Below are 17,034 nucleotides of genomic sequence, written 5' to 3' on the forward strand. Positions count from 1 at the left end.
AGGATCGAGTCCCACATCGGGCTCCCAGCATGGAGCCTGCTTCTCCCTCTGCCTGTGTCTCTGCCTCTGCCTCTCTCTGTGTCTCTCATAAATAAATAAGTAAGAATTAAAAAAAAAAAAAAAGAAAGAAAGAAAGAAAGAATCCTCTGGGGTGCCTTTAGCCAGAGCTCCCTCTCTACTGAATATTTCCAGTTAGTAACATTGCATCCACGACCCCCACCTGCTCCTGGACTGTACATTCCCCCTTGTCCATGCTGTGCACAGAATTGCGGACAATTTTCCCCTTCTGAAATTGTCCTGAGTACCGTCTGTTCTTACACTTTGACTGCTGTCCCACTCTGATTTTTCCCTGACAGCATCTACTAGTGACAGGCATCGTGCTAGGCATGTGTTGCAGAAATGAAGAAAGCAAACCTCTGCCTTGAATGAGCACAACTTGGAGCTGGAAGCCTTTTGCTCTAATGGTGATGTAGAGCAGAACTTTCCAGAAAGTCCCCAGCTCCTACCCTAAAAAGGGATCAGCAAACTTTCTCCAGATAATATTTTAGGCTTGGAGAGCCATGTTAGTCTCTGCTGTACATCCTTTTGTTTTTGCTTTTTATGTGTGTCTTGTTTTGTTTTTCTAACTCCTTAAAGATGTAAAAGCTCTTGGCTCACAGATCATACAAAAACTGACTGAGGGCTGAGTGCGACTGATCTCTGACCTGGACAAGTTGCCAACCTTCCCTGAGCCTCCTCCTATGTCTTTAGAGCAGAGAGTGTAACCCCTGGGAGGCTGACTTAACAATGTAGGAGGGCGGCATTACATCAGGGGAAAGGGACGCATCTATACCTGCTGGCAGAGACCAGGTGCTCAATGAACATACACACCCCTAGACGTCTCAAAATCAGAAATCATCAAGAATATTCAGGAGGAAAGTATTCACACAGTCTACTTGCAGTTCTGGGAAACAAGAAAGAAGCAAGAACACAGACACTGTGTTATCATAACTACTCCTCTGCTCCCTGGGCTCACCCTTCATGCCAAGGGAGAGACGGGCACTCTGGATGTTGTCCGGCATTTATCCCCAAGCGTCATATTTGTCTTGTGCTCATCAATAGGAATCACATTGTCAGCCTATTTGTTTTCTCTTACAGAGACATCAAGCCAGACAACATATTGCTGGATGAACACGGTAAGCCTGTTATACATGCCTTCCAGAGACTCTTTCAGTGGGAAGTTTGAGGTTCTGCGGAACTGGGGTCCTGAGGAGTTGGATTTGAGGGGTGACTAGAACTTGTTTTGTTTAATTCTGGTGGATGCATATCTGTGTGATTTCTGGTCTGTGTCCTGCACAGTGAGTCAAGTCCAATATATTTGAAGGTTTCATGGCTAAAGGCATAACTGCTTGCATCCTGGTGTGAGGATGACAGGGCAGAGGCAGAAATGAAAGGAAGGGCTGGACACCTCCCCACTCTGTAGACCCTTGGCTTCAAAAAAGTCACTTATCTCTCTGAACCTCACTGTCATCTTCTATGAAACATAAAATGGTGTCTACCTTCCAGATTATCATGGGGATCAAATGGCATTGTGTATGCCTAGCAAGCCAAAAAGCAGTAATCCACTAAGCCTTCCCTCTTCCTGGCTTCTCAAGCCTTCATGTGCATACAGACCCAGATTCAGTAGATCTGAGGTGAGGCCTAGATTCTGCATCTCTAACAGCTCCCAGGTGAAGCCAACACTGCTGGTCAATGGACCACACCTTGAGAAGCCAGGCACTATGTCCAACTTTGGTCTCATTGCAATCCCTTGGGGGACTTGATAAGAATCAAAGGCCATTCCCTGCCTTGTTTCAGCAAGCCCCAGACTCTGTGTTTTGGCTTGCCCCAAGGGATGTGATGCCCATCACAGTCAGGACCATAGGTCTAGGTCATGGCCCGACAACACATAGCTTGGCTGACCTGACAGTCTAGAGCAGCTTTGCAGGTAACCATCACTTGAACCATCACTCAAGCAGCCTTGAATGCTAAATTCACTGGCATTGCTTTGGAGACCTCATCCACCAAGGGCTTTCTGGAGGATGGGATGGAGTGAGCAGCTGGGGAGTTTCCTGAAGTGCTGCTGCATCATGCAGGGATGAGTCTGCAGGGATGAGTCTTCTACAAGGCTCCTCTGAACCGCCCCCACCTCTAGCAGCTGCAGCCTAGGCTTCCTTCCAGAAGTCCCTCTAGGATCCCGTATGTGTCACCAGTGTGTGTCGGAGAATCCTATCTATTGTGTGAGCTCCTTGGTCTCAGGGGTGGAGCGGGAGTGGTGGAATCTTGTCTGGAATCTCATGCTAGAAGCTGAAACCAGCTTAGATGCTTTAGGGCAGTGCGTTGAAATTCCTGTGCCCCCAGAATGGAAGGCCAGTGATGACCTCAGGTTGCCAAGGAACCTGGGTAGAGCTGATCAGCAAATCAGCTGATCCCCAGGTAGCATAGACAAGTCAGTATCTCCAGATGTGGAGCTCAGCTGACCCCCCCGCCAACTATCCGTGTGTCTTCAAGCCAGTCTCTCCCCTTATCTGAGTTTTGGCTTTCCCAGCAGTAACAGAAACAGTGTGCCCCTGCAGGCATGGTGAAGGTGAAAGACAAGACTGTGAAGGTCAGCCACCAGCATGACATCAGGACATAGATGGTGTTCGGGCAGGCTTCTATTACTCACCCTCTCTCTGTCCCTTCTCTGCTCGGGTCAGAGTGGCTGCATCACAGTAGCAGGTGAGGTGGCTGTGAGAAGGGGCACAGGCCTGTTATGCAGGACACATGGCAGGGCTGTCCCAGAAGGCAGGGGTCTGCCCCAACAAATGATAGAGACCTTTGGGCAAAGACCTTCCAGGGCCCTGGATATCTTCCAGAAGCAAAATTAAAGTGGGAACATAGCTCAATAGGAATAATTCAGCCATTTCATCTATGAGGAAATGAGCCCCAGGCCTGTGTCGGCTCCCTGGTTCATGACCAATCCTGCCAGCCCCTGGCCTCTGGGCTCCTGGAACCACTGCACACCAGGACAAGGGCAGGTATCCTCCCCTGTGTTTCCTCATTCCTGACCTCTGGATCTCTATCCAGCCCTTCCCTACTCTTCTACACTTATTCTCACCTCTCTACTCACCCCTTTTCCACTTTCCTTCCAGACATCCCCCTACCTCTCTGAGTGCCCGATCCTCTGCCCCTCCCCATTGGCTTTCACGGTGTCTCATCCCTGCCTCTGGCTTCACAACATCCCACACACTCACCAAGGGCCTGTGGACACCCCCTCCTCACTCTTCTATAAGCTCCTATTTCATGGGACTGCCTCTTCTCAGTGTTGGGAGACGGCGCTGAAACATTATTTCATACTAAAGAGTGAGTGACTCATTCCCCCTCTCCTCAACTTTAGTTGAGTTCATTGAGTGCCTTTTCAGGCAATGAAGAAGGGATATTTAGGAGCAAGGAATTCTTCATAGAACACACAAGAGTTCTCCCCAGGAGCCTGTGGCCACTCATCAGCTTTTTTTTTTTTTTAAATCATTGTTGCCTTTTTTTTTTTTTTACCTCCAGTTCTATTGAGATGTGATTAGCAAATAAAAATTGTATACACTAGGTTGCACAAAGTGATTTTTAGAAGGATACACTATGACTTAATGTATATATGTATACATTTTGAAGTGATTGCCTCAATCACATTAATTAGCTATCCATCAGCTCACGTTGTTAACCTTTTCATGTCGCGTATGCTGAAATCACTTGAGATTTACCTCCTTAGCAAATTTCAAAAGTACAATACAGTATTAGTAACCATAGTCTCCATGACGAGCACTAGATCCCCTTAACCTTTCCGTTAATTGCGTTACAAAAAAGTTTACAAAACAGATGCTATGTGTTGTTATTTAAGGAGTTTGATCATGGCTTTCATTGACTCCTTTTTCTGAGATCAAGTTGGTTGGCTGTGTTTACAATGAAATAGGAACATAATTAAATAAAAGCATTAATATTTTAGTAATAACATTCAAGTTCTTCTGGTTACACAAAACCCAAGGCTTTCGTACAAGCTTTTCTGCTCCACCAGCATCTGCTGTCCTTTCTGATCCTTCAGACGGGCTTTTATCTTCTCCCACAGGCACTGTGATTTTGTTCTGAGATTTGGGGTCTCTTGGCTGGCAGCAAAAGCAGAGCAAGGGTAAATGAAGTTGAAGGAAGAAAGAGCATCTTATGGAAGTGTGGAAAGAAGGGTTGTGTATGTTAGGGCTGAGGGCACACAGCTCAAGGGCATGGGGATTAAAGCTGCAAAGGGAAGGGGAAAGGTTGCATCCTTTTCTATTGGGACAGTTAGGCTCCAAATAATCACATGCCTTTACTGTGTAAGCAGGGAGCATCTAGTAAGCTCACAAGTCTGTGGGGTTAAGCTCTTGTAGGCAGAGCTTGCTCCTAAGACTGAGGTCGGGTGGGATCAGCCAGGCAGCTCTGGTGATGTAAGCTGTCCTCACATCTGAGGGTTGCCTGCTTCCAGCAGGTAAACCTTGACCTTGGCCGGATAATGCAGCCCTGATTCTCATCGCTCCCCCTCTGGCAGGCCAGCCCCACATGGAAACAGGAGCATGGAAAACCCAACCCTTCAAGTCTGTACCTGTGTCACATTAACTCCCATCCCAGTGGGCAAAGCAAGTCATGAGCCAACCTAGAGCAGGGGGTGGGGGACTGCACGGCACACGGCTAGATGGCTGAGACAGAGCGGGGTTGTGGCAGTTAACACCACCATCAGGAAGAGGCAAGTGGAAACAGAAGCGCTGCCTGCACAGGACGGCCCGGGGGTCCTTTCCATCTGGGGCGCTCCGCTTCTCCAAAGAGGAGCAAAGAGTCAAGAAGAGAGTCAGAAAAACCAACATTTCTGCCCTGGGTGTACCTGAGGGCCCTCATTCAAAGTTCACTGATGCTGTAGCCCTTGATCTGTGAATTCAGGAAAGCGATCCCTTCATTTCTGCAGACCTGCCACAGGCCACCCATTGTGCCAGGTGACCCAAAGGACAGGGCTGACAGTGGCTGTATGGTGGCTGTCCTCCTATCACCTGGGAACCGTAAAAAGTGCCAAGCAGAGCCCCACCCACAGAAGTGACTCATCTTGCAGGCGAGAGTGCTGAGAGGGGAGGGGATTTTTAAGGTCCCTGGTGGTTCTAAGGTGTAACCCAGGATGAGGGAGGGACAGAAAACAAACCCCCAGGGTCAGTGCTGGGACAGGGCAGGGATGAGGTTGAGCGATAGCAAAAGGATTGGGCGAGGGCTTCACTGGGTCCTGCAGCGTGAGGGGTGTCAACAGAGCATTGGGGGCACGTGAGAACACCCCACCGCAGGAGACCACCAAGACCCCCGCACAGTTTAGGCTTTCCACCGCTGGCTGTGAAGTGTGTACCTCACATGGGCTTCAGAGACCGACGTGCACCTTTAGCGACACAGGTCACACAGCAGCTGCCCCCAGCAGAGTGAATTTCTCATTGTCTCGACCATTGTCTTTTTTCCCTGAATTCTGATGCCTGACTTCTTCACATCAGGGCCACTGTCTACCTGCCTCAGTCACCCCAAGGCCAGGCACCAGAGAGCTGGGGACAGCCCCCTGTGCCTCAGAGCCCCTAAGATTATTCAGATCAGCCAGTCCTGAACCTGCTTGCCCTGCCTCACTCATTCCTTTCCACAGAAACCACCAGAAAGGCTCCTGCCCATGGTTTTGCCTTCTTCCTTGTGGCAGACCCCGCACTTTCCCACATGGCCCCCGTCCTCTTGGGAATGATGAGGAACAAGCTATCTTTTCAATGGCAATTGTCTCCTGATCCGTTGGCCTCACTCTACCTCGAATTTCCTATTAATTGATGTAGTTTAGAACACTCATTAGCTGGACTTGTTTCAAAGAATCTATCCTCTGAAAAAAAAAAAAAGAATCTATCCTCTGTTGCAAACATGTTGGTTGATAAGTGTGATGAGCACCCCCCAAAACGGCCCCAGCCAGCAGCATCGACACTCCCTTCCCCCTTGTCGAAACATTTTATAGGCTGTTTCCACCATGCCTGGGGGGAGGGACACCAAGGCATTAAGAGAGTGGGCATGTATTGTTTCTGATGCCTCTGATCCAGGGATTGGAGTGGCTGAGATGGAAGTAGGGTGGGGGGGTAGGTGCTCAGGCACCTTGGAGAACAGGGTTGCTTCTAAGTCGGAGGAACTGTTGGCAGTGTCATTATTTAGATGGGGTTCCAAGAGTTAAGGACAGAGTGCAGGAGTGAGGTTTAAATTCTGGGTGTCCTTGGGAAGGTTGTAATGTGGTTCTTTTCAGGAGGCTGCAGGGAAGAGAAGTTTCTGCTGCAGCACGATGCAGGGGTGAAGGGGTTCTTAAGACCCTAATGACCCAACGCTGGAGTCCCTCATAGCCCCCCCAAAAAATAACCTCTGTCTCAGTTTCCTAGGGCTACTGTACAAAGTCCCACAGGTTCTGCCCTCAAACAGCAGAAATGTATTGTCTCATTGTGCTGGAGGCTGGAAGTCTGAGGTTAAGGTGTAGTGGTGGGGGATGCTTGGGGGGGGGGCAGAGCCACACTCCCTCGGAGGTGCCAGGGACTCGCCTGTTCCAGGTCTCTCTGCTAGCTTCTGGCCATCCTTCGGCTGGGACAACATAATTCCAGACTTCATATGGTGTTTCCCTGGGTGCATGTCTGTGTCTAAATGTCCCCTTTACATAAGAACACTGGTCTTACTGGATTAGGGGCCCCACCCACCTAGGTTGAGCTCATCTTCAACAATTACATCTGCAGTGACCCTACCCATATGAAGTCACACTCTGAGGTCATGGGAATTAGGACTTCAACATATGAAGCTGAGGGGACATAGTTCAACCCATCACAGCCCCATTTTCTACATATAGGATTTTAACAAAAAATAAAACAAAGAGATGGCAGGTAGGGGCCAACATATCACCTTTGTTCCTGATAAAAGGTTGCATTTGGATGAGTTGAAAGGGGTTTCCTACTCCAAGACCCCAGAGAGAGGAAGATTCACCTCCCACATCCACACCCAAGCTGTGTAAGTGAATGCTCATATACGACCAAGAGCTTGGAAGACCAGATGAGAGGTCCCACACCTGCCCAGACAAAGCTAAACTGTGTAAGGCTAGTCTGTTCATCCCAAAACGACCCTTCACACCATCTCTCCACCTCTCTTGAAGGCAGGGGGAGGTGATGGTCAGTGAGGAGTAGAGAAGGGCTAAGAATCTACTGAGGTAAAATCATTCCTTATGAAATTGTGACTTTCTGTGTCTCTGCTGACACTGAGTCTAAATTCCTGTTCTGCTAAAAATGATCATCTTAATAACTCCCTGTTTCCAGAGCAGTGTTTGATACCAGGCTGGAAGCCCATGTGGCCTGGCCCGTGGCTTCAGGGTGTACATTTGTATGGAGGGGAGGCTTATATCCTAGAATGACTGGGAGGGTGACCTGTGGGCCATGCAGTGACCTGGCCATCCCCTGACCTGGATTGGAGGCAGCTCCATCACTGGGCAGCTGCACATCCCTTGTGCATGTACCCATCTGGGCTACAGTGCCCTCAAGAGAAAGCCACTTGATGAAGGGAGGTGGTGGGTCAAACCTGCCTGAAGCTTGGATTCTGGCTTAAGGATCTTGAGTTGGACACTCACTTCCTAGCTGCTCACATGGGTGATGTGGCCACCTTAACAAATATCCTGCCTCTGCAAAGACCCCTATCTACCCAGCTTGTCCCTCCTTTGGCTCTGTTCCAAACAGACTCTGCTTTCCTTCTACCTTGCAAACCTCTCCTGAGTTCATCTTGTTGGCAAAGCATAAATCTCATTGAGACCCCTAGCTGCAAGAGAGTCAGGAAATGTCATATCCCCCCTCTCTGGCCCTTGTGATACAGGAAGTAGCAAGGAAAGGAGTGGAATGTGGTGAACATAGCACAGTGTATAAGCTTATTGAACCACTATGTTGTATACTTGAAACTAATACAACGTTGTGTTAACTATAGGAAGGAAGGGAGGAAGATAGAGGGTAAGAGATCGAAAGAGAAGAAAAAGAGGAAGGAAAGAAGGAAGGAGGGAGGGAGAGAGAAAGAAAGGGAGAGAGTCAGGATGCTAAGTGTAGGAGATGGTCTCCAGCCTGGTCCTACAGAGCAGGTCACTGCTGAGAAAGTGCTATGAAAACCTCTCTGCAAATGGTATTCATTGTGATTAATTCATGCAAATGCATAAAATTACATGCTCAGCACAGTGTGGAAGGAGAATGTATTGGCAGATGGCCGTGGCCACCCTGCAGGAGCTAACCCAGAAACCTGGTTGGCGGAGAGAAATCAGGGAGAAACAGAACTGTTGAGAACTGCTCCCACAGAAGCCTTGTCGAGGTGGATTCCCTGGGGGAATCAGATGAGCCAAGCTGCAAATGCCAGGGAGTGCTTTATGAAATCTCCATCAACCCCTGGGGGAGACAGAAACTGGTGGGGGTGAGAGGGGGAGCTCCCAGGAGTGTCACGATTCTTGTCCCCGACCATTGTTTCCCACCATTCACTGCACATCGGGGGACCTGGAGCCCAAAGATGGTTTCTGGCCCTGGATCCTGCCCCGTGACCAAGACACGGGAGGAGGCCAATTCACATGGAACAGAAGCAAACCAAAGGGCCATTTCTTCGGCTCGGCAGACGTGCTCTAACACAGTCAGCCTGGCTGCTACCGCCGATGAAGCCTGAATGAGCTTGTGCCACAGGACTTGCTTTGGTTTCTTTTTTTCTTTCTTTTTTCTGTTGTCCTGTGATAAGTTCATTATGACCTCAATGAAGCTCAGTGATGGGAAGAGTGCCCAGGGAGTGTGATCCCAAGTGGAAGAATAGGGCCAGTGTGACATCACACTGACATCTCAGGAGGATCATAATTACCAGCAGGAGCCCAGAGCCTCCCGTGGCTTTCATCCACCCTGGCTTCTTCCCCAGGGAGGTAGGGGCTTCCAGCTGCTTCTCTTCGGCAGTACCACACTGACCTCTGCTTAGGCATGATGGAGTCCCTACAAACACCTAAGTTCATGAGAGCTGTTCCTCCAAATTCAAGTCTGATGAGAGGGAAACAGGCAAGGAATAATGCAGAAGGTGATCACCTGGTGTAGACAGTGCATTCCACTCGCACTCTCGGTCTAGCTCCACCCCCCACCCCGGCCCTACCACAGCACCCACTCCCAGGAGCTCACAAGGAGGCATGGCAATGTGTCCAAGTGAGGCATCCAGAGGACAGAACCAGAGAGAATTCACTCGGCTCCAATATGCAGCCTGCCATTCTGGGTTGACCGTGCCCTCAGAGCAGACCCCATCTTCTCCCAGGTGTAGTTCTCAGTGAGATAAGTGCACCGCCCTGACACATTTGGTGAAGTGCATTTCAGCCCCTTCATTACAGGGGCTGAAAGGGGAGACGAGAAGGCAAGGGGCACAGTGGAAGAGAAATTGATGTTTGTGCAATGTAGCTGCAGAGGAAGGAAATGAAAATGCAGCAAAATTCAAGTAGGCTTTGGGTGCTTTCTCCCGGAACCTGTCGGGGAGGTGCAGAGCCAGCCTGCAACGCGGTAGTCCTTAGCGCCGGTAGCACTGAGTAACTGCGTGGTGGTGAGGCAATTGTAGCCTCAGGGAGGGAGACTGTGGACAAGTCGTCAGCACCACATAATCCCCACCAACCCCACTCCCGAAGTCCATGACATAGATACCTGGCATTGTGGCTGCAAGCTCCTCCCCCGAAGGATGCAGTCAGGACTTGCTCCATAAATAGTCGCTGAATGAAGAAATGGCCAAGAGTCCTTGAAAGTCACATGGCTGTCATGTATTTTTATACTCAGAGAATAGCCCCAGTTACAACTCCTGACACTAGCACCCGTCAATACAAAACTCCTGGAGAGGGTGGCTGGTCCCACCATCTGAGGTCAGGCTGAGAAAGCGACACTGCTGTGGTCTTCATAGCCAAGAGTTGACATAGGGTGTCATCAACTCCTGTAAATCTGGTGATGGCTTTTAGCAGCAGGGAATGAAGAATGGTGACAGGATTTGCTTACCATATCTCTTTAATTCAGTCTCTCATTTGGTCAATCAGTCTGTCAACAAACACTTGAATACCTTTCCCAGGCCAGGCAGTTACTAACATACCGGAGACAGATATGAGCAAGGGTAGATTTCCAGCCTTCAGGAGACAGACAAGGTGATAGACACGCTACAGTGGATGCTAGGATGGGAATCACATTGGGGGAGTTGAGGGCCCAGGGGAGAGTCCTAAATCAGTCTGTTATGGATAGAATGCTCATGTCCCCACTTAGAATTCACCTGCCCAATGTAATGATACTTGGAGCTGGGGCCTTTGGGAGGTAACCGGGTTTGGATGAGACCCTGGAATTGGAGCCTCCACAATGATTGGTGCCTTTATAAAGACAGGAAGAGAACAGAGCCTTCTCTCGCTCCACCATATAAGGATACGGCAAGAAACTTGCCATACGAACCAGAAAGAGAGCTGTCACCAAGAATCCACCTGTGCTGGCCCCCTGACCTCAGATTTCCAGCTCCCAGGGCTGTGGGAAATAGATGTTTGATGTTTAAGTCCCCCAGTCAAGTCATAGCAACCTGAGCCAACTAGGACACAGTCAGAGATACCCTGCGTAGTGAGCTTCCTGTTGGTGGAAGCATGCAAGTAAAGGGCAGATGCACATCCACCAGTAATATAATTCTGGGGCCAGGTTTTGAATAATGAGTAGAAGTCTACCAGGCAGAGGAGACAGATGAGCATTCTAAGAACTGTCAAAGACTTGGAAGTGAGACGAGTTTCTGTGCATCCGGGGAAAGGAAAGAAGTGTGGCTGGAGTACAGGATGCATACCAGAGCTGGCCGTATGATTACTGATTATTGATACCAGTATTAAAACTTGTGCTAGTGGGTCGCACACCACAAACATCTTGAGCTCCTTCTCCTGCTGAGTTTTGAACGTTTCAACTCGCAGAAAGCAAATAGCCTAAACTCAGTGCATGTTTGCAAATTTTGTAGTAAATTTCCATTCTCCTGAGAAGGAACCCACGCAAGACCTTGTATGGCACTAATTTTCACTTTCCCACATCTTTACTCAATTGTTAAAGGAAGCTCACTGGGAAGTTACAACTCATCAATTAGCACGGTTCACGGAAACCAGAGGTGGTACCTGCCTCCTGTCACACCTGCTGTGCGCGAATTCCCAGTGGGGGGCCGCAGCGGGTCTGCTGCAGAGCTGTCCCCTGGAGCCCTCGCCACCCCCCATAGGACCGGGAGGGAGCAAGAGCAGGGCTGTCCAGCTCTGTTCTGCAAGGGGCAGCGTGGGGCAGAGGGAACCACTCATCCCAGCATGAGGCTGGAGACCAACAGCAGCTTCCCCACAGATCAGCTGTGTGACCATGCACAGCTCACTGGTCTTTGGAACTTGAGGTCTCTGTAACAACACAGGTGGTCAAACCCTCCTGACAAGAGTACTGCAGGGATGAACATAAGATTTGGCACCAATTCTATACCCGTTATGCGATCCTACATAACAGTGGCTAAAACTAGACAAGGGGCTGCATTTCTTCTCCCTGTTTCTTAGCCTTCCCGCTTTGGCCCTTGGCCCTGTGGCCATTCAGAGCAGTCAAAGTGATATTCAAAAGTGAGTCAGATATGTGGCTCCTTCTCAAAACCCTCTCACTTGAAGTAAAGGTCACTCTCCTCTCCCCTGCCCTGGGGGCCTGGCACGGTCTGCCCCTCCTTTTGCTGACTGAGCTCTTTACCCACTTTCTCTCTCTGACCTCCTCACCAGCCCCTCCCCCGGCCTCTGTGCTGACAGCAGCTTCTGCTAGCTACAGTCCTCCCTGGTGGTCCAGTGGCTTTCTCCACCACACCCCCCACCATCACCACTCCATCCTCTGGTCTTGTTCAGTGTCACCATCTCAGTCCCAGACTGTTGTGTTTAATGCTTACAACTACCCCATAATGTACTTCTTAAATATTAGTTCCACTCTCCAGATGAGGGACCGGAAGCTTACAGAGTGAAATAACCTGTCCAGATCTCATAGTAAGTGGCTGTATCGGCCATGATGCCAGTCAGCAGCATATGGCAAAAGAGCAAAGAGGAATTCAGATGGCCCCAAACAATAAAGGGTGTTTTTTAGCTTATATAGCAGAAGTCTGGTAGATGCAGCAGCTTCATGTAGGGTTTAATCAGGCTCTGGCACCATTTCTCTTCTATGCTTGCAGCTCTAACACTCCACGGAGAGGCTTCTTTGGCTGCCTTTATTTATGCTACTGATTAGCTTTTACAGTTCTAGGGCTCATATTCCCACATCACACTGGCCAAAGACAGAATGTCTCTTTAGGTATCTCATGAAAAAAAGACAGAAAAGTCTTCATTTCTTGAACTCTCTGGAAAATTATCTCCTCAATTTTCATTGGCTGCAGTTAGGTTATATGCCTAATCCTGAGTCAGATGCCAGAGCAGAGGGATAAGATTAGCTTGACTGGTTCCAGATGGAGCCACATGCCCTGCTCTCAAAGCCAGGTGTACAGGGAAGAGTACTTGCTAAGACAGGAGATATGGGTGACCACAAACAGCATGTGCCCACCAAAGTAGCTCAGCCATTCATTCTTGGGCAGTCCAAATCCCCAGACTATATTCTTAACCACTCTGCCCCAAGCACCCTAACAAGAGAAAGAGAGCCATCACTGTGTATGGATAACATGCTTCTATGCCTAGAAACCCCAAAGGGCTCAATTGAAAATCTATCAAAATTAATTAAGGTTGTGCAAATTAAGAAGCAAATGAACTGCTTTTCAAAGACTAAAAAAAATAAAGTCCAATCTCTTCTCCATGGATGTTCAGAGGGGCCCAGGCTCCTTCTATGTTGTTCCTCATCTGTGTGGCAAAAACCATTTGGCCAAATCCAAAAAACAGGCAACAGAATGTAAGGAAGATGGAAGGAAGGAGGGAATGAGAATTCTTTTAAAGGAAATATCCTGCTAGTTGCAAATACCAGACTACCTGGGCATGTGACCACCTACTGCAGGAAGGTCGGAAAGTGAAGCCTTTAGTGGGATAGTCCTGAACCCAGCTACAGATTCTATTGCCCTTTGAGAAGGGAAAATTGGATTTTGAGATATAACATAACAGCTTTTGCTATGGAAGATTAATGGAGTAGCCAAATAGGAAATAAATAAGCAAAACTCAGTAGCTTTTTATTACACTGGAAACAGCTAGGTAGAAAAAGAAATGGAAAATATTCTCATCCGAAAAAGTGACCAAAACTATGTAATATGCAGGAGTAAATGTACCCAGGAATTTACAAGGCCTAAATGAAGGGAACACTAAATGTATTTTGAAGGAATTAAGTAAGATCTGAATGAAAAGCCAGGCATGACCCTGGATAGAAAAATATATATGTCCACACTTCTCAAATGAATGTATAAATTAATATAGTTCCTATCAAAATCTTAATGGATATATCTCCTAAAACTGGATGCAACTCATCTCAGAAGGATAAACGTCTGAGGGTTACCAAGAAAACATTGGAAGGAAATATCAGAGCAGGTGAATCACTCCTATGGGATATTATGATAGCCTACAAATCTACTGTAATTACACTAATCCAGTCCTGGCCCAGCAGTAAACAATAGGTCAGTGAAACAAGAGAGAATCCATAAGCAGATTTGCATATATGTGGAACTTGATATATAATGAAGGTCGCATTACAGTTTATTGAGAAAGACCAAATTTTTCAATAAATACCATAGAGACAACTGGCTATCCATTTGGAAGAAATAAAATTAGAATGCTATATTATATTACAACAAAAATATATTCTATTTTTGTATATCTATGGTTGGAAGATTTAAATATAAAAGATATATAGTATTATAAGAAAATATAGAAGGATGTATAAAATCTTGGGGGTAGAATAGGCTTCTGTAAAAATTACAAGGAAAATCTACTCAAACTATAAAATAAACATATTCTTTTTTTTAAGATTTTATTTATTCATTCATGACAGACACACACACACACAGAAAGGTAGAGACACAGGCAGAGGGAGAAACAGGCTCCACACAGGGAGTCCGACATGGGACTCGATCCCAGGTCTCCAGGATCACACCCCAGGCCGCGGGTGGCACTAAACCGCTGGGCCACTGGGGCTGCCCTAAAATTAACGAATTATTATTTAAATTTAAAAACTTTTGTATGACAAGAGACACTGTATACAGAGTCCAAAGACAAACAATAAGCTAGAAGAAAAATCTTAGCAGTGCACAGAGCAAAGTGTAAATGTATCTCATAGACAAAGCTCTGATTGAAAATTGATCATGATTCTAGACAGTTCCCCAGAGGCTTGGGACTGATCATGTGGAAAATGTGCAGCCTTATCTGCAGTGAGATATTGTTCTTCACCATGTGATTTGCAAGAAGGGAAGTCAGTGATTACAATGCTAGTAACAGTGCGGATTAACACACACTCTCGCATCCTGTTTATTTTTTTTCTTTTTCTTTTTTCTTTTTCTTTTTTTTATAAATTTATATTTTATTGGTGTTCAATTTGCCAACATATAGAATAACACCCAGTGCTCATCCCATCAAGTGCCCCCCTCAGTGCCCATCACCCAGTCACCCCACCCCCCACCCACCTCCCCTTCCACCACCCCTAGTTCGTTTCCCAGAGTTAGGAATCTCTCATGTTCTGTCTCCCTTTCTGATATTTCCCACTCATTTTTTCTCCTTTCCCTTTATTCCCTTTCACTATTTTTTATATTCCCCAAATGAATGAGACCATATAATGTTTGTCCTTCCCGATTGACGTATTTCACTCAGCATAATACCCTCCAGTTCCATCCTGTTTAAAGTACCGTATTGGAGGGGCTCAGGCTCCTCATTGTGGTCGCTGGGCTTGGAAGCTGAGCCCTCCCATACCTCACAGTTAACAATAGGACTGTGGATTTGTTTGATAGTATTAGAAATGGGGACTGGGGGGGTGCCAGGGGCAGACTCCCCCTGGCTGGAGACGATGGGATTTGAGCCACACCGTGGCAGGATAACACTGCTAAGAGCAAACACTTAGAAGAAGCTTCCCTACCTCTTATGTGCCAACCGCTCTAACCATTTTCTATATATTAATCCCTGGCTCCTCCCAAACAGTCTCTCAGATGGGTACTTTGTTGTCAACCTCCCCACTTGACGAGGAAAATAAGTTATTTGCCCAAGGTCAGACAGCTAAGACCAACAACGTCAACAACGCTGAGACCCAAACCAAGTCGGTGTGGGACTGTGTATGGATGCTTGTTCTCACACCAGAGGCTGCAGCAGGTGTTCTGGGGATGCTCCCTGGGTGGGTACACTCTATATCTGGCCAGAAAGGGTTCCCAGCAAGGGTCTGGCTGGATGACTTAAGCTTCACCCACAAGCACCCAAAAGGTATTGCAGATCATCACTGAGTACCTCAACACTGCGTCCCACTCAGGGGGCTCTAGCCTGAGTTCCCAGCAGAAGCTTGCACACACATCAGTGCCAGCCGCTGAGCCTGAGGTCTGGGATTTGCACGGGAGGCAGCTGGTGCTTTTCCGGTCCACTGTGGCTAATTAGATCAAGCGCGCCTCTCCTGAGGTCCTCACTGCATGGGCTCTGGCAGGTGTCTGCCCATCTCGTGGAGGTGGCCTCTAGGCCCTCCCAATGTCAGTGTTGTGTACTCAAGCCACCGGTGTCTTTAAGTTCCAACCTCTCAAACACAGCTTTGAAATGTGAAAATCCAACCATTTTCACATGATGTGATGACAAAGACAGAGAAAGTGATTGCATTTATATCTGATATTCAAGGGTCTCAAGGTTGGCTTCTTTTATGTACTGAGTTCCCCAGAAGGCCATTACCAACCATCAGGATGTCCCTCCCTTCTTCCCACCCATCTCCCTTCCCTGCTTCTCTTTACCCCTTTGACCCTACATCTCTTGTCTCATCCCTTTTATTTCCTTATTTTCTTTGTCTCATCTCTTCTCATTCCTTCCTTCTCATCCCTTTTATTGCCTTCTCAGGTTTCTTAGACATTTATGTGCAGGTGCACCCAGTCAATCCATGTCCCACCTGCTGCCATTACTTTAGGCGGGACGGAAGGTGGTCTCAAACCCAGCACCCTCCCAGTGGGATTCCTCAGGTACAGAACTAAGGTCCCCACTGACCATAGCAGACAAACAGTGGAACAAGACTGTCCTCTACAGGGCACCTGGGTGGCTCAATTGGTTGAGGGTCTGCCTTCAGCTCAAGTCAGGATCCCAGAGTTCCGGGCTTGAGCCCTGCATTGGGCTTCCTGCTCAGTTGGGACCCTGTTCATTCTCTCTCTCTCTCTCATAAATAAATAAATAAATAAATAAATAAATAAATAAATAAATAAATAAAAAATCTTAAAAAAGTGTCCTCTGAACATGAAAATCCTCTCTCCACTCTCCTCCTCCACAATGGCCACCCAGCATCCTGAGCAATGTAGTCCAGACTCACCCCTCTTGTCTGTTTACCATGAACTTTTACTCTCTGAGTCAGTGCCTCCAAAATTTAATCCATAAAAATTTTTATCATGCCCTCAATATTTTTGTTTCTTAGTAGTAATATGCATGTGCCACCAAAAAATTCACATTATAAAACTTGCACAGAGCATAGACATTTTTAGGGTAGGTGCGTTCCTGTAAGTATATTCAAGTTTTACTCTCTTAGCAAATTTCAATTCTATAATACAAGGCTGTCAAATGTGTCTCTATGTTATACGTTAAATCCTCAAACCTTATTCATCTTACAGCTGAAAGTCTGTACCTTTGACCAAACTCTCCTTATTCCTCCCACCCCCAGCCCATGACAACCACTTCTATTCTCTGCTTCTGTGAGCTTTTTTTAGACACAGAAGTGATATATGCAGTACCTGCCTTTCTCCATCTGGCTTATTTCACTTAGCATGATATTCTCAAGGTCCATCCAGGTTGTTGAAAATGTCAGGGGGTCCTTCTCTCTC

The 17,034-nt window shown here is 47.4% G+C and overlaps 1 protein-coding gene across 2 annotated transcripts in view; it reads left to right on the plus strand.

The window, feature by feature from the left end:
• The window catches only part of STK32B (serine/threonine kinase 32B), a 385,511-nt gene that overhangs the window by 309,722 nt on the left and 58,755 nt on the right, over positions 1 to 17,034 (plus strand). For both annotated transcript variants that reach the window (XM_025437605.3, XM_025437606.3), the window contains exon 5: positions 1,138 to 1,175. In XM_025437605.3, the coding sequence (XP_025293390.1) occupies positions 1,138 to 1,175 (38 nt within the window). The remainder of the gene's footprint in view (positions 1 to 1,137; positions 1,176 to 17,034) is intronic.

The sequence above is a fragment of the Canis lupus genome, chromosome 3 (genome assembly GCF_003254725.2).
Source record: "Canis lupus dingo isolate Sandy chromosome 3, ASM325472v2, whole genome shotgun sequence".
Classification (NCBI taxonomy): Eukaryota; Metazoa; Chordata; class Mammalia; order Carnivora; family Canidae; genus Canis; species Canis lupus.